The sequence below is a fragment of the Oncorhynchus kisutch genome, linkage group LG23, assembly GCF_002021735.2.
Source record: "Oncorhynchus kisutch isolate 150728-3 linkage group LG23, Okis_V2, whole genome shotgun sequence".
In the NCBI taxonomy this organism is placed as follows: domain Eukaryota; kingdom Metazoa; phylum Chordata; class Actinopteri; order Salmoniformes; family Salmonidae; genus Oncorhynchus; species Oncorhynchus kisutch.
The window spans coordinates 41,969,500-41,991,038 of NC_034196.2; the positions used below are offsets into that span (position 1 = coordinate 41,969,500).

A 21,539-nucleotide genomic window follows, 5' to 3' on the forward strand; every position below is an offset into this window, starting at 1 on the left:
CCAGTCCCGGCCACTGAAAAACATCACTACAGATTGATTCTGCCAACACCATGCTTCACCGTCGGGATGGTGCAAGGTTTCCTCCAGACGTGACGCTTGGCATGCAGGCCAAAGAGTTCAATCTTGGTTGCATCAGACCAGAGCATCTTGTTTTTCATGGTCTGAGAGTCCTTTAGTTGCCTTTTGGCAAACTCCAAGCAGGCTGTCAACTGCCTTTTACTGAGGAGTGGCTTCCATCTGGCCAGTCTATCATTAAAAGGCCTAATTGGTGGAGTGCTGCAGAGATGGTTGTCCTTCTGGAAGATTCTCCCATCTCCACAGAGGAACTCTGGAGGTCCGTCAGAGTCACCAGTTCTTGGTCATCTCCCTGACCCAAGGTCTTTCTCCCCTGATTGCTCAGTTTGGCTGGGCGGCCAGCTCTAGGAAGAGTCTTGGTGTTTCCAAACTTCTTCCATTTATGAATGATGGAGGCCACTGTGTTCTTGGGGACCTTCAATGCTGCAGAAATGTGTTGGTACCCTTCCCCAGATCTGTGCCTCGACACAATCCTGTCTCAGAGCTCTACGGACAATTCCGTCGACCTCGTAGCTTGGTTTTTGCTCTGACATGCACTGTCAACTTTGGGACCTTATATAGACGGCTTTGTGCCTTTCCAAATCATGTCCAATCAATTGAATTTACCACAGGTGGACTCCAATCAGTTGTAGAAACATCTCAAGTATGATCAGTGGAAATAGGATGCATCTGAGCTCAATTTCGAGTCTCATAGCAAAGGGTCTGAATATTTATGTAAATAAGGTATTTCTGTTCTAATTTGCTTTGTTAATGTTCAAACATGTCTAAAAACCTGTTTTCGCTCTGTCATTATGGGGTATTGGTGATGTCATTATGGGGTATTGTGATGTCATTATGGGGTATTGTGATGTCATTATGGGGTATTGTGATGTCATTATGGGGTATTGTGATGTCATTATGGGGTATTGTGATGTCATTATGGGGTATTGTGATGTCATTATGGGGTATTGTGATGTCATTATGGGGTATTGTGATGTCATTATGGGGTATTGTGATGTCATTATGGGGTATTGTGATGTCATTATGGAGTATTGTGATGTCATTATGGGGTATTGTGATGTCATTATGGGGTATTGTGATGTCATTATGGGGTATTGTGATGTCATTATGGGGTATTGTGATGTCATTATGGGGTATTGTGATGTCATTATGGGGTATTGTGATGTCATTATGGGGTATTGTGTGCAGATTGCTGAGGATAAAAAAAAAATCCATTTTAGAATAAGGCTGTATCATAACAAAATGTGGAAAATGCGAAGGGGTCTTTCTGAAGGCACTGTATGTAAGGACGGAGAGACGCCCATCTGAGAATGAGAGCGATCTACATGTACCTATATCTACATCTGATCTACATGTACCTATATCTACATCTGATCTTCATGTACCTATATCGACATCTGATCTACATGTACCTATATCTACATCTGATCTACATGTACCTATATCGACATCTGATCTACATGTACCTATATCTGCATGTACCTATATCTACATCTGATCTACATGTACATGTACCTATATCTACATCTGATCTACATGTACCTATATCTGCATGTACCTATATCTACATGTACCCATGTCTACATCTGATCTACATGTACCTATCTCTACATGTACCTATAGCTACATCTGATCTACATGTACCCATCTCTACATCTGAGCTACATGTACCTATATCTACATGTACCTATCTCTACATCTGATCTACATGTACCTATATCTACATCTGATCTACATGTACCTATATCGACATCTGATCTACATGTACCTATATCTGCATGTACCTATATCTGCATGTACCTATATCTACATCTGATCTACATGTACCTATAGCTACATCTGATCTACATGTACATGTACCTATATCTACATCTGATCTACATGTACCTATATCTGCATGTACCTATATCTACATGTACCCATGTCTACATCTGATCTACATGTACCTATCTCTACATGTACCTATAGCTACATCTGATCTACATGTACCCATCTCTACATCTGAGCTACATGTACCTATATCTACATGTACCTATCTCTACATCTGATCTACATGTACATCTAATCTACATGTACCTATATCGACATCTGATCTACATGTACCTACATCTACATCTGATCTACATGTACCTATATCTAAATCTGATCTACATGTACCTACAGTGGGGAGAACACGCATTTGGTACACTGCCAATTTTGCAGGTTTTCCTACTTACAAAACATGTAGAGGTCTGTAATTTTTATCATAGGTACACTTCAACTGTGAGAGACGGAATCTAAAACAAAAATCCAGAAGGTCACATTGTATGTTTTTTAAATAATTAATTTGCATTTTATTGCATGACATAAGCATTTGATACATCAGAAAAGCAGAACTTAGTATTTGGTACAGAAACCTTTGTTTGCAATTACAGAGATCATACCTTTCCTGTAGTTCTTGACCAGGGTTGCACACACTGCAGCAGGGATTTTGGCCCACTCCTTCATACAGACCTTCTCCAGATCCTTCAGGTTTCGGGGCTGTCGCTGGGCAATATGGACTTTCAGCTCCCTCCAAAGATGTTCTATTGGGTTCAGGTCTGGCGACTGGCTAGGCCACTCCAGGACCTTGAGATGCTTCTTACGGAGCCACTCCTTAGTTGCCCTGGCTGTGTGTTTTGGGTCGTTGTCATGCTGGAAGACTCAGCCACGACCCATCTTCAATGCTCTTACTGAGGGAAGGAGGTTGTTGGCCAAGATCTCGCGATACATGGCCCAATCCATCCTCCCCTCAATAGGGTGCAGTCGTCCTGTCCCCTTTGCTGAAAAGCATCCCCAAAGAATGATGTTTCCACCTCCATGCTTCACGGTTGGGAGGGTGTTCTTGGGGTTGTACTCATCCTTCTTCTTCCCCCAAACACGGCGAGTGGAGTTTAGACCAAAAAGCTCTATTTTTGTCTCATCAGACCACATGACCTTCTCCCATTCCTCCTCTGGATCATCCAGATGGTCATTGGAAAACTTCAGATGGGCCTGGACATGCGCTGGCTTGAGCAGGGGGAGCTTGCGTGCGCTGCAGGATTTTAATCCATGACAGCGTAGTGTGTTACTAATGGTTTTCTTTAAGACTGTGGTCCCAGCTTTCTTCAGGTCATTGACAAGGTCCTACCGTGTAGTTCTGGGCTGATCCCTCACCTTCCTCATGATCATTGATGCCCCACAAGGTGAGATCTTGCATGGAGCCCCAGACCAAGGGTGATTGACCGTCATTTTGAACTTCTTCCATTTTCTAATAATTGCGCCAACAGTTGTTGCCTTCTCACCAAGCTGCTTGTCTATTGTCCTGTAGCCCATCCCAGCCTTGTGCAGGTCTACAATTGTATCCCTGATGTCCTTACACAGCTCTCTGGTCTTGGCCATTGTGGAGAGGTTGGAGTCTGTTTGATTGAGTGTGTGGACAGGTGTCTTTTATACAGGTAACAAGTTCAAACAGGTGCAGTTAATACAGGTAATGAGTGGAGAACAGGAGGGCTTCTTAAAGAAAAACTAACAGGTCTGTGAGAGACGGAATTCTTACTGGTTGGTAGGTGATCAAATACTTTTGCCATGTAATAAAATGCAAATTAATTACTTAAAAATCATACAATGTGATTTTCTGGATTTTTGTTTTAGATTCCGTCTCTCACAGTTGACGTGTACCTATGATAAAAATTACAGACCTCTACATGCTTTGCAAGTAGGAAAACCTGCAAAATCTGCAGTGTATCAAATACTTGTTCTCCCCACTGTATATCTACATTTACTTGATCTACATTTACCTATCATGTACACAAATACAGCAAATATAACTCTGCTTTGCAGATGTTAGTAAAGAATAAAGCCACAAACTAAAAAAGCGTTAGGTGTGTTGTTTATTAACACCTCGTCGCCCCACCACCAATGTGGTAGACATTATGGCCAAGCCATTCCAGATGGCATACTGACACCAGTGTGGGGTGGTGGGGAAGAAAGGGCTGCCATGCTGCTGACTGAGACAAGCGTGGGTTAAATCACTGCAGTATGGAGCCATTCTCTCCATGTTTGAAATCCCTGCCAAAGAGTTTATGGGGAGCATCACGGGTCTGTGGTAGTCTCAACCTGACTGGAACATCAAAACCAAATATGTCCTAATATGTGCATGTGGTAGTCTCAACCTGAGTGATGAGAGAGAGACGAGAGAGAGAGAGAGAGAGAGAGGAGTGCTCATTCATCATCTAACTGAGCCTAGAGACATGCATGTTATGATATGCCACAGCTAAAGCAGCCATTTTGGTTTGAGTGTATCGTAAATGCAATGAAAGATCTAAGCTAACCAAACCCTCTGATAGTCAACCGTTTCAACAGTTATAATAACAGTTATGATTCTTCGGGTTATCCGACTGCTCGACCAGAGATTAGTACTGTGTATGGATTCACATGGGTAACTGGGATCTATCAGAGATTAGTATTGTGTATGGATTAACATGGGTAACTGGGATCTATCAGAGATTACTACTGTGTATGGATTAACATGGGTAACTGCGATCTACCAGAGATTACTACTGTGTATGGATTAACATGGGTAACCAGGTAACTGGGATCTATCAGAGATTACTACTGTGTATGGATTAACATGGGTAACTTGGATCTATCAGAGATTACTACTGTTTATGGATTAACATGGGTAACTGGGATCTACCAGAGATTACTACTGTGTATGGATTAACATGGGTAATTTGGATCTATCAGAGATTACTACTGTGTATGGATTAACATGGGTAACTGGGATCTACCAGAGATTACTACTGTGTATGGATTAACATGGGTAACTGGGTAACTGGGATCTATCAGAGATTACTACTGTGTATGGATTCACATGGGTAACTGGGATCTATCAGAGATTACTACTGTGTATGGATTAACATGGGTAACTGGGATCTATCAGAGATTAGATACCACTAGAGACAGGTTGCTACTACAGATACCACTAGAGACAGGTTGCTACTACAGATACCACTAGAGACAGGTTGCTACTACAGATACCACTAGAGATAGGTTGCTACTACAGATACCACTAGAGATAGGTTACTACTACAGATACCACTAGAGATAAGTTGCTACTACAGATACGACTAGAGACAGGTTGCTACTACAGATACCACTAGAGACAGGTTGCTACTACAGATACCACTAGAGACAGGTTGCTACTACAGACACCACAAACCATTTTGATACACACTGAGTTTACAAAACATTTTGAACACCTGCTCTAGTAGGTACCAGGTGGTTTGTGCCAACGTACCAGGTGGTTTGTGTCAACGTACCAGGCGGTTTGTGTCAACGTAACAGTCGGTTTGTGTCAACGTACCAGGTGGTTTGTGTCAACGTACCAGGCGGTTTGTGTCAACGTACCAGGCTGTTTGTGTCAACGTACCAGGCGGTTTGTGTCAATTTACCAGGCGGTTTGTGTCAACATACCAGGCGGTTCGTGTTAACGTACCAGGCGTTTTTTTGTCAACGTACCAGGTGGTTTGTGTCAACGTAACAGTCGGTTTGTGTCAACGTACCAGGTGGTTTGTGTCAATTTACCAGGCGGTTTGTGTCAACATACCAGGCGGTTCGTGTTAACGTACCAGGCGTTTTTTTGTCAACGTACCAGGCGGTTTGTGTCAACGTAACAGTCGGTTTGTGTCAACTTACCAGGCGGTTTGTGTCAACGTACTAGGCAGTTTGTGTCAACGTACCAGGCGGTTTGTGTCAACGTACCAGGCGGTTTGTGTCAATGCCGCTCAACAGTTTCCCGTGTGTATCAAGAATGTTCCACCACCAGGCCTATTTAGTGGTGCAGCAGTCTAAGGCACTGCATCACAGTGCTTGAGTTGTCACTACAGCCCCGGGTTCGATCCCAGGCTGTGTCACAGCCGGCCGTGACCGGGAGACCCATAAAGCGGCGCACATTTGGCCTAGCGTCGTCCGGATTAGGGGAGGGTTTGGCTGGCCGGGATTTCCTTGTTCCATCCCACTCGTTGTGGCGTGCCGGGTGCCTGCAAGCTGACTTCGGTCAACAGTTGGATGGTGTTTCCTCTGACACATTGGTGCTTCTGGGTTAAGCGAGCGGAGTTGTGTTTCAGAGGATGCATGGCTGTTGAGTCCGTAGGGGAGTTGCAGCGATGGGACAAGACTGTAACTACCAATTGGGGAGAAAAAGGGCTAAAAAGTACAACATCAAAAATAATGGTTTTACCACCCGAAGGACCTCCAGCCAACTTGACGCTACTGGGAATCATTGTCAACATTGGCCAGCATCCCTGTGGAATTCTGGCCCCGATGAGTTGAGGCTGTTCTGAGGGGGGGGGGGGGGGCGATTACATTTCACAGTGTGCAGCGTTGACCTAAACACAGTTGTGGTTGTTTATGTGCTCCACTCTCATTTGCCCAGATGTTGACGAGTGCCAGGCCATCCCGGGACTCTGCCAGGGAGGAAATTGCATCAACACCGTGGGTTCGTACGAGTGCAAGTGTCCAGCTGGCCACAAGCAGAAAGAGGGCTCCCAGAAGTGCGAGGGTGAGTAACGCAGGAAATGGTGGCGGACATTTGGGCTTAATGATACTTTTTTCTCTCATTTCCCTTTTTATCTAATTTACCGTGAAACCGCTAAAGATACACAATAATGGATATTAAAGTAAGAAGATTCATTCTTATTTTACTAAGTAAGTCAGTTAAGAACGAATTCTTATTTTCAATGACAGCCTAGGAACAGTGGGTTAACTGCCTGTTCAGGGGCAGAACGGCAGATTTGTACCTTGTCAGCTCAGGGATTTGAACTTGCAACCTTCCGGTTACTAGTCCAACGCTCTAACCATTAGGCTACCCTGTATAGTTTTATTGGGTATTGTAATGAGTATTTATACAGAAGTATAAATATACAGAAGTCCACTACTTGAACCTTCAGAAAGTATTCACACCCCTCGACTTTTTCCACATTTTGATGTGTTACAAAGTGGATTAAAATTGAATTGTCAAAGATCTACACAAAATAATCTGTCGTGTCAAAGTGGAAGAAACATTCTAACATTTGAACAAAATATATGATAAATAAAACACTAATATATCTTGGTTAGATAAGTATTCAACCCCCTGACTCAAACACATGTTAGAATCGCTTTTGGCAGTGATTACAGCTGTGAGTCTTTCTGGGTAAGTCTCTAAGAGCTTTCCACACCTGGATTGTTCAACATTTGCCCATTTTCCAAATTCTTCAACCAAATTGGTTGTTGATCATTGCTAGACAACCATTTTCAGGTCTTGCCATAGATTTTCGAGTAGATTTAAGTCAAAACTGTAACGCGGCCACCCAGGAACATTCACTGTCTTCTTGGTAAGCAACTCCAGTGTAGATTTGGCCTTGTGTTTTAGGTTATTGTCCTGCTGAATTAATCTCCCAGTGGAAAGCAGACTGAACCAGGTTTTCCTCTAGGATTTGTTCCTGTGCTTAGCTCCATTCCGTTTATTTTTTTATCCTAAAAAACATCCTTAACGATTACGAGCATACCCATAACATGATAACACTATGCTTGAAAATATGGAGAGAGGTACTCAATTATGTGTTGATTGGATTTGCCCCAAATATAACACGAAGTATTCAGTACAAAACCTTAATTGCTTTGCCAAATGTTTTGCTCTATTACTTTAGTGCCTCGTTGCAAACAGCTTAGTATTGTGGAATAACTACAATGTTGTTGATCAGTCCTACGTTTTCTCATATCACAGCCATTAAACTTAACTGTTTTGAAGTCACCATTGGCCTCATGGTGAAATCCCTGAGTGGTTTCCTTGTTCTCCGGCAACTGAGGTAGGAAGGACGCCTGTATCTTTGTAGTAACTGTGTGTATTGATCCATCCAAAGTGTAATTAATAACTTCACCCTGCTCAAACGGATATTCAATGTCAGACTTTTTTTTACCCATCTACCAATAGGTGCCCTTCTTTGCATTGGAAAACCTCCTTGTTCTTTTGTGGTTAAATCTGTGTTTAAAATTCACTGCTTGACTGAGTGACCTTACAGATAATTGTTATGTAAAACTCTATTGCACACAGAGTGAGTCCATACAACCTATTAAGTAACTTGTTAAGCACATTTTTAATCCTGCCATAACAAAGGGGTTTGAGGACTTATTGACTTATAGACATTTCAGCTTTTCTTTTTTAATACATTTACAAACAATAAAACAAACATAATTCTACATGACATTATGGGGTATTTTAGGTAGGGCAGTGAACAAAAATCTAAATGTAATCCATTTTAAATTCAGCCTGTAATACAACAAAATGTGGAAAAAGTCAAGGGGTGTGAAATCTTTGTGAACACACTGGGTACATGGAATGAAAGAGTAAGAGGATGTAGTGAGAAGTGGGTGAGAAGTGGATGTTAGCAACATGATCTCATCAAATCTGGTCTATATGTAACGTTTGTCTAAACCGAAGCAAACGGCAGAACTGTGATTTATGGACATGCATCGTTACAATTATTTCTTTAGCTCGTAAAGATTATGACTGTATAGAACTCAAGAACCTCTAGGGTTAGGGTGAGTTATAACTTTGAGAGTTTAAGGCAGGGCTCTCCAACCCTGTTCCTGTAGAACTACCCTCTTGTAGGTTTTAACTCCAACCCCAGTTGTAACTAACCTGGCTAATTATTAGAATCAGGTTTTCTAGATTAGGGTTGGAGTGAAAACCTAGAGGACAGTAGCTCTCCAGGAACAGGGTTAAGGTTAACCTAGAGGACAGTAGCTCTCCAGGAACATGGTTAAGGTTAACCTAGAGGACAGTAGCTCTCCAGGAACAGGGTTGGAGTTGACCTACAGGATGGTAGCTCTCCAGGAACAGGGTTGGAGTGAAAACCTACAGGACGGTAGCTCTCCAGGAACAAGGTTGTCGGTAAGGATAAACGGCAGGTTTTAGGTTTAAAACTGAAATACCACACTTTCAACTTAAACACTCAAACTCCCAACGTTCCTCTATGCAAGCCGTATGTTAGGCCTTCTGCCTTTTGGCCTTAGCCTAATGCCTACTCATGACAAGGCTTTCCTCTGAAACCATTTCAGAGTCCAAGACACTTAACCAGCTGTTTAGAACTTCGTAATTACAGTCTTGTAAATTCCTTGGGCTTTTTTAGGCCTGGCTCGACCCTCGCTAATTCCCGTTGTTGTGTTAGCCTCATGGCTAATTGCTATCCTCCTACAGTCTCTTTAATCTTCTCAGTTCGTCTATCATTTACGTAAATATCTCAGTTAGTCTATAACATACGTCTGTTTCACCCTCTAGGTGCAAGGTACTTATTTACAAAACCGCTCATTCTAATTACATCCTCTTAAACAATGGTCGTATTGTCTATGTGTTTATATTTCAAATAGCAACTTGTTGTGTCTAGCATTTAAAAAGTCAACACAGTTAGAATCAAAGAAGTATCCTTGAGGTCACTTTCTTTCAGTGTGGAGTCTACTCGGGTAGACTCTAGGGTAGCCTAGTGATTAGAGCGTTGGACTAGTAACCGAAAGGTTGCATGATCGAATCCTCCGAGCTAACAAGGTAAATATCTGTCCTTCTGTCCCTGAAAAAGGCAGTTAACGCACTGTTCCTAGGCCGTGATTGAAAAGAAGAATTTATTCTTAACTGACTTGCCTAGTTAGATAAAATAAAATAAATTAATAAACGTTGGTCAAATTCAGCTCTTTGTTTGCCTATTGGGATTAGTACTGATCAGGTGACCCTAAATGGTTTAGAACGTCTTAGATTGGTGCATGGTAGAACTGAGTGTTCTATTTTACTGTTTGAGGTTCAGCAAGTAATGGAATTGATTACCTTTGGAAATCAATTCTTGGCAAAAGACATCAATTTTGAAACAGGACAACAACAAAAACTACCTGAACATTGAGACGTTCCTTCCCTTGAAGTCTCAAAATGGCGTCTTCCTCTCTCCAAGTTGTTTTTTTTCTTTTTGAGACTTGGTCCAGTATGTTAGTGCTGCAGACTGTAGTTTACTGAGGTAACAGTCCCAACACTGAGCCCACTGTTTCAGTGACAAAGGTAAATACGAACCTCCTCTCACGCTTTTCCCTCTCTTTTTTTACTGCCTCTCCAACATGCTTTGGATTCTTCAAGTGCAAGTCACTCTTTGTAAAGATATACACTGGGATTAACAGTGAGAGGCCATTCAGCACAGTACTGGCTTAGGGGATGAGTCCCAAATGACAACCTAGTACGTATGTAGTGCACTATATAGGGAATAGGGTGCTATTTGGGGCGTAGCCTTACTGTAGCCCCTTCAAAATATTCAAAATACCTTATTTATCCCACAAGGGGCAATTGTGTAGGCAGCAGTATATACAGAAAATGTAAATTTGTCCCTATTTGTGAAATAAATTTGTGAAAAATGTGGTCTTTAATTTTGTGTTGTTTTGTGTATTGTGGAGATTGGGAATTATAGCTTACAGTATTTTATTCACATACACGTTGAGAATGTAGAAAATAGACATTTCAAAAAATATGACATTTAGTCATAGGTGATACATTAGTCAAAGATTTTCCTTGCTGTCTGACACCAATGAGACACCGGGTTATAACATGTATCTCTTTCCTGTCAGATGTGGATGAGTGTGTCACCATTTCCCGCATTTGTGACGGAGGACAGTGTTTCAACTCGGTGGGCAGTTACTCTTGTGTTTGTCCCTCTGGCTACATCCCATCTCCTGACAAAACTCGCTGCATTGGTAAGTAGATTCTAGTAGAAACCAGAAAGTTTAGTGGATCTACGTGTATCTTTTCTCTAGTAGTGGTTTTAACACTCATCCAATGTAAATCTGGTAGTCCTGCTAGCATCTGGTAGTCCTGCTAGCATCTGGTAGTCCTGCTAGCATCTGGTAGTCATGCTAGCATCTGGTAGTCCTGCTAGCATCTGGGTGATGTATTGTTTGGGTATTAGTCCACATTACCAGAAACTGGATTTATTTTCATTTACCCATAGCCTTAGGCTTAAGCTTGACTTTCACGTTACCCACTGTGTGTGTGTGTGTGTGTGTGTGCGCAGCTGGGCATGTGTGTGTGTGTGTTTCTGTGTGGGCATGTGTGTGTTTTTTTCCCATCTGTGTGTGTGCGCGTGCGTGTGTGTGTGTTGTTTCAGGTGCAGTATTATCCCTGTGTAATCTGCACAGTGCTGAGACTGCTGACCACCAGTTCCTCTCAGATTCATTTACTCAGTGTGTAACTACAGGCAGTCTCTCTCGATCTCTCTCTTTCTCTGTACTCTGTGTTCTGTCTCTAACTCTTTCTCTCTCTCTCTCTCTCTCTCTCTCTCTCTCTCTCTCTCTCTCTCTCTCTCTCTCTCTCTCTCTCTCTCTTCGCTATGTCTCTCTGTCTCTCTCTGTACTCTGTGTTCTGTCTCTATCTAACTATTTCTAAGTCTTTCTCTCTCTCTCTCTCTCTCTCTCTGTTCTCTGTGTTCTCTCTCTCTGTCTGTCTCTCTCTCTCTCTCTCTCTCTATCTTTGTTCTGTCTATCTGTCTCTCTCTCTCTATCTTCTCTCTGTCTCTCTGTCTCTTTCTTCGCTCTGTCTCTCTGTCTAACTCTGCCTCTCTCTAACTCTTTCTCTCTGTCTCTCTCTAACTCTCTCTCTCTGTCCACTCTCTAACTCTTTCTCTCTCTCTCTATCTTCACTCTGTCTCTCTGTCTCTTTCTTCGCTCTGTCTCTCTGTCTCTCTGTTTCTCTCTCTGTCCACTCTTCCTGTTTGCGGATATTGGATTTGGTGTTCCCCTTGTGTTAAAGCCCATTCATCCAGAAATCTTTATTGTGACTTAGCCCCAGTCATTCCATCATAATGGCCTACCACATAGCTAGTCATCTTATTTACTCATGGTTGGTGGCTTAGATGGTAACTCTGGTAAATTGTATATAGTTGCTTTTTAGAAATGGAACTTGTGCACGATAACCTATGTTATAAAGACCAGATTATTTTGAAAAAGGGATTAGATTTTTAGTACATTTACCTGGATAAGTAAAGGTAGACTTAAAAATAAATAAATCAAAAGCACTTAATCATTGGTATTCGTCCACCCATCATGAGGTTTGAAGCTATTCCATATTTACTGTACATGAAACCTTTGGCCTTGTAGTATAGGACTACAGGTGGCTATCACCACCTATTTTATGACTGAAAGTTCCCCACTAACCCCAATCCTCACCAGAGATACTCGGAATGTTGAGACGGGGAGGCTAAACGGCAGTGTCTCTCCACTGCTGGCTTGGAAAGAAAGGTGCAAGTCATTGTCATCAGGTTTCTTGTTAACAACCCATGTCATCGAACCCGAAGCCCGAGACCCCGCTCTCTCTTACTCCATCAGCAGCTCATGTGAATTAGAAAGGCCCATCAGGAGCCTTGTGTGTGTGTGTCTCTCTCTCTCACACTCTGTGTCACTCTCTCTCTCCATGTCACTCTCACTCTCTCAGTGTCACTCTCTCTCTCAATTCAATTTAAGGGGTTTTATTGCCATGGGAAACATATGTTTTGCATTGCCAAAGCAAGTGAAATAAACAATATGAACTCTCTCTCTTCTTAGTTTTTCTCTCTCTCTCCTGTACTGTTGTGTGTCTGGGCCAATTACAAACTACAGAGCAGGGTTACGGTTAGTGTTATTTACCTTTATTTAACCAGGCAAGTCAGTTAAGAACAAATTCTTATTTTCAATGACTGCCTAGGAACGGTGGGTTAACTGCCTGTTCAGGGGCAGAACGACAGATTTGTACCTTGTCAGCTCAGGGATTTGAACTTGCAACCTTCCGGTTACTAGTCCAACGCTCTAACCACTAAGCTACCCTGCCGCCCCATTTTTTATTGTTATGGTTACCAGGGTTATGGTTAGGGTTACCAGGATGATCCAGGGGAGAAAACCAGACCAGGCCAGGCTAGGCTACCCCTCCATCTGAAGCATGCTCTGACAAGTGGAGAATGGGGGGGAGGAGGACTTTGTGTGTGTGTGTGTGTGTGTGTGTGTGTGTGTGTTGGGTAGAGATCAAACAGTGTCAGCAGCTGGACCCAAACCCATCAAGGTCAAGGTAAAGGATGACGTGTCAAGTGGGGTGGTTTCATGCTGCAAAATGACATTCAACTTTGACGTCTGTATGTAGAGATGATTCTAGATAATAGGTATTTTATCAAGGTCAACATTTTTGTACAGAAAGAAAGACCGTCCAAAGAGTAAGAGAGGAAATGTGGTTTAACAGCTGGAAGCCCCCTCGTTTGTGTCCCAAATGAGGCCCTATTCCCTAGGTAGTGCACTACTTTTGACCAAAGCCCATAGGCAATTTGGGACGCAGCCCTCGTCTCCAGAGCTTAAGGCATTTGCCGGTCTGGCCTGTTGCCTTGTCTCTGGCTCCTCTGTCTCTCCAGGACAGCCATTAGCAGATAACCAGCTCCAGAGATAAAGTACATTGCACTGGTCCCACTCTCTTCCTCCCTCAACCCCTAGCTCTTTCCCTCTCTCCCTCAGCCCTCAGAAAGACCAACAAAAGAACACTGAACAGACTCTATTAGATTAGATCAGACGTAGCAAGCTCCTGGGTTTGGTTAGTCTTTTCATTAGTGTTGGATGTAGATCTATAGCACACAAGGTTTGTGGACTACTTTGTCAATTAGTGAAGCGACAGGGAATAAAGGTTTTTTGTTAAAGCCCTCCAGCCCTGATACAGCTAATCAAGGTTCTGATCAGCAGCTGATTAGTAGAACCAGGGCAGTATTCATTAGAGTGTAACCGATGTGAAATGGCTAGCTAGTTAGCGGTGGTTTGTGCTAATAGCGTTTCAATTGGTGACGTCACTCGCTCTGAGACCGTGAAGTAGTTGTTCCGCTTGCTCTGCTTTTGTGAAGTGATGTGTAATGATGCTTCGAGGGTGTCAGTTGTCGATGTGTGCAGAGGGTCCCTGGTTCGAGCCCAGGTAGGTGCGAGGAGAGGGACGGAAGCTATACGGTTACAAGAGCACAATGTAGCAAAATGTTTGTAGCAAAACAAGTGTTCCTCATTGGACAAGTTCAGGGAGTCCCTCTCTGTTTCCGTCCGTTTTCTTAGTTTTGATTCCTAATTAATACGGCCCAGCCAGGTGTGTTTGGCTGGAACAAAAGTAGCTCTCCAAGAGGGTTGGCAAAGGTTATGGTGGTGTAGGGGTTAGTTAACATAGGCAGTTAGGAAAGCAAAGGCTAGCCTTTTCAAACAGAAATTAGCATCCTGTAGCACAAACTCCAACAAGTTCTGTGACACTGTTAAGTCCATAGAGAATAAGAGCACCTCCTCCCAGCTGCCCACTGCACTGAGGCTAGGAAACACTGTCACCACTGATAAATCCACTAAAATTGAGAATTTCAATAAGCATTTTTCTACGGCTGGCCATGCTTTCCACCTCTACCCCGGTCAACAGCCCTGCCCCCCAACAGCAACTTGCCCAAGCCTCCCCCATTTCTCCTTCACCCAAATCTAGATAGCTGATGCTCTGAAAGAGCTGCAAAGTCTGGACCACTACAAATAAGCCAGGCTAGACAATCTGGACCCTCTCTTTCTAAAATTATCCGCAGAAATTGTTGCAACCCCTATTACTAGCCTGTTTAACCTTTCTTTCGTATCGTCTGAGATCACCAAAGATTGGAAATCTGCCTCGGTCATCCCCCTCCTCAACGGGGGACACAATCTAGACCCAAACTTCTACAGACCTATATCTATCCTACCCTGACTCTCTAAGGTTTTCGAAAGCCAAGTTAACAAACAGATCATCGACCATTTCGAATCACACCGTACCTTCTATGCTATGCAATCTGGTTTCCGAGCTGGTCATGGGTGCACCTCAGCCACACTCAAGGTCCTATACAATATCATAACTGCCATCGATAAGAGACAATACTGTGCATCGACCTGGCCAAGGCTTTCGACTCTGTCAATCACCACATTCTTATCGGCAGACTCAACAGCCTTGGTTTCTCAAATGACTGCCTCGCCTGGTTCACCAACTACTTCTCAGACAGAGTTCTGTGTGTCAAATCGGACACACTGTTGTCCGGACCTCTGGCAGTCTCTATGGGGGTGCCACAGGGTTCAATTCTCGGGCCAACTCTTTTCTATGTATACATCAATAATGTCGCTCTTGCTGCCTGTGATTCTCTGATCCACCTCTACGCAGACGACACCATTCTGTATACTTCTGGCCTTTCTTTGGACACTGTGTTAACTAACCTCCAGACGAGCTTCAATACCATACCACACTCCTTCCGTAGCCTCCAACTGCACTTACATGCTCTTCAACCGATCGCTGCCCACAGCTGCCCGCTCGTCCAGCATCACTACTCTGGACGGTTCTGACTTATGTGGACAACTACAAATACCTAGGTGTCTGGTTAGACTGTAAACTCTCCTTCCAAACTCACATTAAGCATCTCCAATCCAAAATTAAATCTAGAATTGGCTTCCTATTTCGCAAACAAAGCCTCCTTCACGAATGCTGCCAAACATACCCTCGTAAAACTGACTATCCTCCAACACTCTACTCCGCAAATTGGATGTAGTCTATCACAGTGCCATCCGTTTTGTCACCAAAGCCCCATATACTACCCACCACTGCGACCTGTATGCTCTCGTTGGCTGGCCCTCACTTCATATTCGTCGCCAAACCCACTGGCTCCAGGTCATCTATAAGTCTTTGCTAGGTAAAGCCCCGCCTTATCTCAGCTCCATGGTCATCATAGCAACACCCACCCATAGCACTCGGTCCAGCAGGTATATTTCAGGTATATTTCACTGGTCACCCCTGAAGCCAATTCCTCCTTTAGCCGTCTTTCCTTCCAGTTCTCTGCTGCCAATGACTGGAACGAACTGCAATAATCACTGAAGCTGGAGACTCATATCTCCCTCACTAACTTTAAACACCAGCTGTCATAGCAGCTCACAGATCACTGCACCTGTACATATCCCATCTGTAAATAGTCCATCCAACTACGTCATCCCCATACTGTTATTTATTTTAAGCCTTTGCACCCCAGTATCTCTACTTGCACATTCATCTTCTGCACATCTATCACTCCAGTGTTTAATTGCTATATTGTAATTATTTCGCCACTATGGCCTCTTTATTGCCATATCTCCCTTATCCTACCTCATTTGCACACATTGTATATAGACTTTTTTCTACTGTATTATTGACTGTATGTTTGTTTATTCCATGTGTAAGTCTGTGTTGTTTGTGTCACACTGTTTTGCTTTATCTTGGCCAGGTCGCAGTTGTAAATGAGAACTTGTTCTCAACTAGCCTACCTGGTTAAATAAAGGTGGAATAAATAAAATAAGGGCAAGTTGCCCCTAGATGCTGATCTTGGGTCAGTTTTGCATTTCCCTTATTAATGCTTAAGGTTCGGATTGGGGGAGGGGAAGCTGATGCTAGACCTGTACATAGGGGACGGGTGAGGCTCCTTAGAGAGTGTTCTTATTAAGCGTAATTCAGAGTGCAAAGACGCAGAGACGCGACAGTCTGCATCCCTTTGTGACATCTACGCGGCTCTAAAACCAACGTACAGCCCGAACACATACTTTCCCACAATTCCCAACCAATGCGGCTCCATGTATACCTCCTCTATTCATCTGAATGTGTTGACAGTTGGAGAAATTGCTTGAGCCGCGCTGATTAATTCGGAAAATATGAAAGTCAACGGTCCAATATTCTAGAACACTGCTGTGCGTGTGAGTACAGGTTTATGGTCTCCGATAGAATCCATCCTTATGACCACTAGAACACTGCTGTGCGTGTGAGTACAGGTTTATGGTCTCCGATAGAATCCATCCTTATGACCACTAGAACAATGAAAGGAGCCAATTGGCATTCTGCATTTATTTGCAAATTAGAAAAATAACATAAACGTTTAGCTGTGCAAGTCAAGTGATGGTAACATCTGGGTTTTGGTTTGCGATTGGCTGATGTGATGTGGATTCCCCTTGATTTTTCCCAATGGTTGTATATTTATTTTGGATATCATTTCTATGGTCAGGGTTATGTTTTTGTTGGAGCATTGTGAAATACATTAGTAATCAATTACAACCCCCCCCCCCACCCCCACCCCCACCCCCGTGACTGACATGTTGTGGATGCAGATATAATTACAACATATGTGCATTTCAGCATTTCAATTGTGGTGATACAATGTAACTCTGCATGTTACATTCCTGAATGTGTACTTTAATCACAGGGTCTCTACTGTATCTAGAACAAAAAATAACATGCTCTTTATTGAGGCCCACATGTGCATACAGGCCTTCGAGCCACGGATGTCAGACAAGACTAGGGCTGCACCGTATGGGCCTTTGGTCAAAAGTAGTGCACTATATAATAGGGAATAGGGTGACATTTGGGACTCACACTCTCGTTCTTCAGAAGTTCCCTGCTGACCTATATACAGTAGAGCCAGCCAGGCTACCGTAGGATGCTCAGCCACCTCTCACGCCACACTGTCGAAATATGCAGCCATAAATGTTTTGTGTTTAAAAAGGGGATTTCTGGCGACACCAAGCTGAAGTACTGTGTGTGTGTGTCCACAGTACCTCGTGTGTGTGTGTGTGTGGGGGGGGGCCTACTGTTTGTATGTGTGTGTGCCTACGTATGTGTCTTTTGTATGTTAACTGACTATAAGATCAATGTGTGTGTGTGTACGTGTGTGAATTCCACTGCAGTGTTGTAGTACTCAAGTCCAGTCTCGAGACCACATATTGAGTGTCTCGGTCTTGTCTCAGAGTCAGATACATTCATACTCGGTCTTGTCTCAGAGTCAGATACATTCGTACTCGGTCTTGTCTCAGAGTCGGATACATTCGTACTCGGTCTTGTCTCAGTGTCGGATACATTCGTACTCGGTCTTGACTCAGTGTCGGATACATTCGTACTCGGTCTTGACTCAGTGTTGGATACATTCGTACTCGGTCTTGTCTCAGTGTCGGATACATTCGTACTCGGTCTTGTCTCAGTGTCGGATACATTCGTACTCGGTCTTGTCTCAGTGTCGGATACATTCGTACTCGGTCTTGTCTCAGTGTCGGATACATTCGTACTCGGTCTTGTCTCAGTGTCGGATACATTCGTACTCGGTCTTGTCTCAGTGTCGGATACATTCGTACTCGGCCTTGTCTCAGTGTCGGATACATTCGTACTCGGTCGTGACTCAGTGTCGGATACATTCGTACTCGGTCGTGACTCAGTGTCGGATACATTCGTACTCGGTCTTGTCTCAGTGTCAGATACATTCGTACTCGGTCGTGACTCAGTGTCGGATACATTCATACTCGGTCTTGTCTCAGTGTCGGATACATTCGTACTCGGCCTTGTCTCAGTGTCGGATACATTCGTACTCGGTCTTGTCTCAGAGTCGGATACATTCGTACTCGGTCGTGACTCAGTGTTGGATACCTGCTGCAGCCGCTGCAAACTAGCACAAAACAAAAGCTAGCTAGCTATACCGTAAGGAAAACTACTGCTCGGTATTGCACAGTGACATGTTGGCCTTCAAGAAGACAGAAGTTTCCATACATTTTTGTAAAAACGGTCCCGCCCATTAAGTCGAAATGTGATTGGCTGATTCCACTGTCACTCCAAAATTTTGCCCTAATACAGTTGAATGGCAGTTGCCTTTATCTAGCTTCAGATGGCCTAGCCAATGTCTGACTAGATGTATCTCCCCAGAGACCAGCAGTGTTAACCCTTACTTTCCAACAAAAACTGAAAAGATGAAAATCAGAACATCATTGAAAATAATATTATAATTAGCATTATTATTATTATATTATTGTAATTATTATTTTATAAATCCTTAGCCCTTCTCTGAAGGTGTGGAAGGCCCATTGTTCCCCCACTCTGTTTGGGTTAGTAATAATGTGTAGTGGTGCTATTTTCCTCCAACATGCATTTTTTCCACTATTCGGAATGTCTAAAGAATCCAGTTAAAAAAAGGTTTTAAAAAAAAACATCCCCCTCCCCCAAAAAACAACACTGTTCCACTTGTGCAATAGCAAAATATCAACATCTGTTCCACTGCATTTGTATGTCATTACAAAGTATTTAGTAACTATGTACCAACAGTCTTGTTATTGCCTTAATTACAGCAGTACAACACACATACCAGTGTTTGTCATGGGCTGGCTGCTTAGGAGAAAGGACACTGTGTTTTCAGGAACCGAAGTAGCAAAAAAACACCAAACGCTTCATTTTCAGGGATGACAGTGTGTTTTGACTTCATCTAAAATGCCCCTGATAGATGTCTGTAATATTTCACATGTCGTCCACATCAAGGAGTCATGTGAAAACGATGTCAAAGTATTTACGACAAAAAGGTCGCCATAGGTCGCAGGGTGAAAGGAAGCAGCTATTAGCTGAGTGAAATTAGCAACAGTGTTGCGGAATTCAAGTGGTAAAGGTATGAGAAGGATGAATTAGCATATTTCGAAACATTGGGTGAATTATTAGGCATGTACCCATACACCACGCAACGGCTTGTGGATGTGCCTGTCTGTCTGCCTGCCTCGCTGTCTGCCTGTCTCGCTGCCTGCCTGTCTGTCTGGCTATCGCCCTGTCGTTCTGCCTGTCTCGCTGTCTGCCTGCCTCGCTGTCTGCCTGTCTCGCTGCCTGCCTGTCTGTCTGGCTGTCGCCCTGTCGTTCTGCCTGTCTCGCTGTCTGCCTGTCTCGCTGTCTGCCTGTCTGGCTGTCGCCCTGTCGTTCTGCCTGTCTCGCTGTCTGCCTGTCTCGCTGTCTGCCTGTCTCGCTGTCTGCCTGTCTCGCTGTCGCCCTGTCGTTCTGCCTGTTCGTCTGCCTCTCACCCTGGGACAATGTGTGTCTGTGACAGCATCCTACTCACCTATGACAAGGTGTACAGTATGTGTTAACTGTGTGATTCCCTCTCTCTCAGACCAGCAGGCAGGCTCGTGTTTCGGGGGTCTGCTGAACGGCCGCTGTGCCCAGGAGCTGCCCGGCCTCTTCAGTAAGGCCACATGCTGCTGTGACAGTGGACGCTGCTGGGCACGAGGGGCACTGCCTGAAATATGCCCCGCCCGACGATCAGGTGAGTCACCGATCTATAATATTCCCCCTATGCCAATGTTTGGTTGGCAAGCCTGGTTCTTAGTTAGTGTGATGAAGCATTTACAATGAAGATATTTAATTTATTAGTAGTGATAATCTCCTATTCTACTCAATAGACTATCATATCTTGAGGTTACATGCTTTGGTTCCAAAACACTTGAGTCAATCAGTTATGGCCTTGACTTAGCTAATTGATTCAATTAAGACCCTGCTTGATGCTAATATGTGTCTTAGTGCTGGGCTCAGTCTAACACCTGAGATCATTTGGCTCTCTAGGACCAGGGCTGCCTATCTCCATACACTATGCAGTGTCATGTGTGAATGACTATCATTATTAGCTACTTCAACATCAAAACCTTTAGACATTTCAATCAATCAAATGTATTTATAAAGCCCTTCTTACATCAGCTGATGTCACAAAGTGACACATATATACACTTACAGTGGTAAGAAAAGGTATGTGAACCCTTTGGAATTATCTGTATTTCTGCATAAATTGGTCATTAAATTAGATCTGATCTTCCTCTAAGTCACAACAACAGACAAACACAGTCTGCTTAAACTAATAACACACAAATTATTGTATTTTTCAGGTCTATAATGAATACATAATTTAAACATTCACTGTGTAAGGTTGGAAAAAGGTATGTGAACCCCTAGGCTAATGACTTCTCCAAAAGCTAATTGGAGTCAGGAGTCAGTTAAGCTGGAGTACAATCATTGAGACGAGATTGGAGATGTTGGTTAGAGCTGCCCTGACCTATAAAAAACCACTCACAAAATTTGAGTTTGCTATTCACAAGAAGCATTGCCTGATGTGAACCATGCCTCGAACAAAGAGATCTCAGAAGACTTAAGAATTCTCGACTTGTCTAAAGCTGGACAGGTTTACAAAAGTATCTCTAAAAGCCTTGATGTTCATCAGTCTGCGGTAAGACAAATTGTCTATAAATGGAGAAAGTTCAACACTGTTGCTACTCTCCCTAGGAGTGGCCGTCCTGCAAAGATGCCTGCAAGGGCACAGCGCAGAATGTTCAATGAGGTTAGGAAGAATCCTAGAGTGTCAGCTAAAGACTTACAGAAATCTCTGGAACATGCTAACATCTCTGTTGATGAGTCTACGATATGTAAAACACTAAACAAGAATGGTGTTCATGGGAGGACACCACGGAAGATGCCACTGCTGTCCAAAAAAACATTGCTGCACGTCTGAAGTTAGCAAAATAGCACCTGGATGTTCCACAGCACTAAAAGGGCACAACACACCAACATCAAAACCTCATCCCAACTGTAAAGTCTGGTGGAGGGAGCATCATGGTTT

General features: G+C 43.4%; 1 protein-coding gene across 1 annotated transcript in view; it reads left to right on the top strand.

The window, feature by feature from the left end:
* Window positions 1–21,539, top strand: part of fbn2a (fibrillin 2a) — a 217,767-nt gene that overhangs the window by 45,613 nt on the left and 150,615 nt on the right. The window contains exons 7-9 of the mRNA XM_031802448.1: window positions 6,512–6,637; window positions 10,717–10,842; window positions 20,046–20,198. Of these exons, the coding sequence (XP_031658308.1) occupies window positions 6,512–6,637; window positions 10,717–10,842; window positions 20,046–20,198 (405 nt within the window). The remainder of the gene's footprint in view (window positions 1–6,511; window positions 6,638–10,716; window positions 10,843–20,045; window positions 20,199–21,539) is intronic.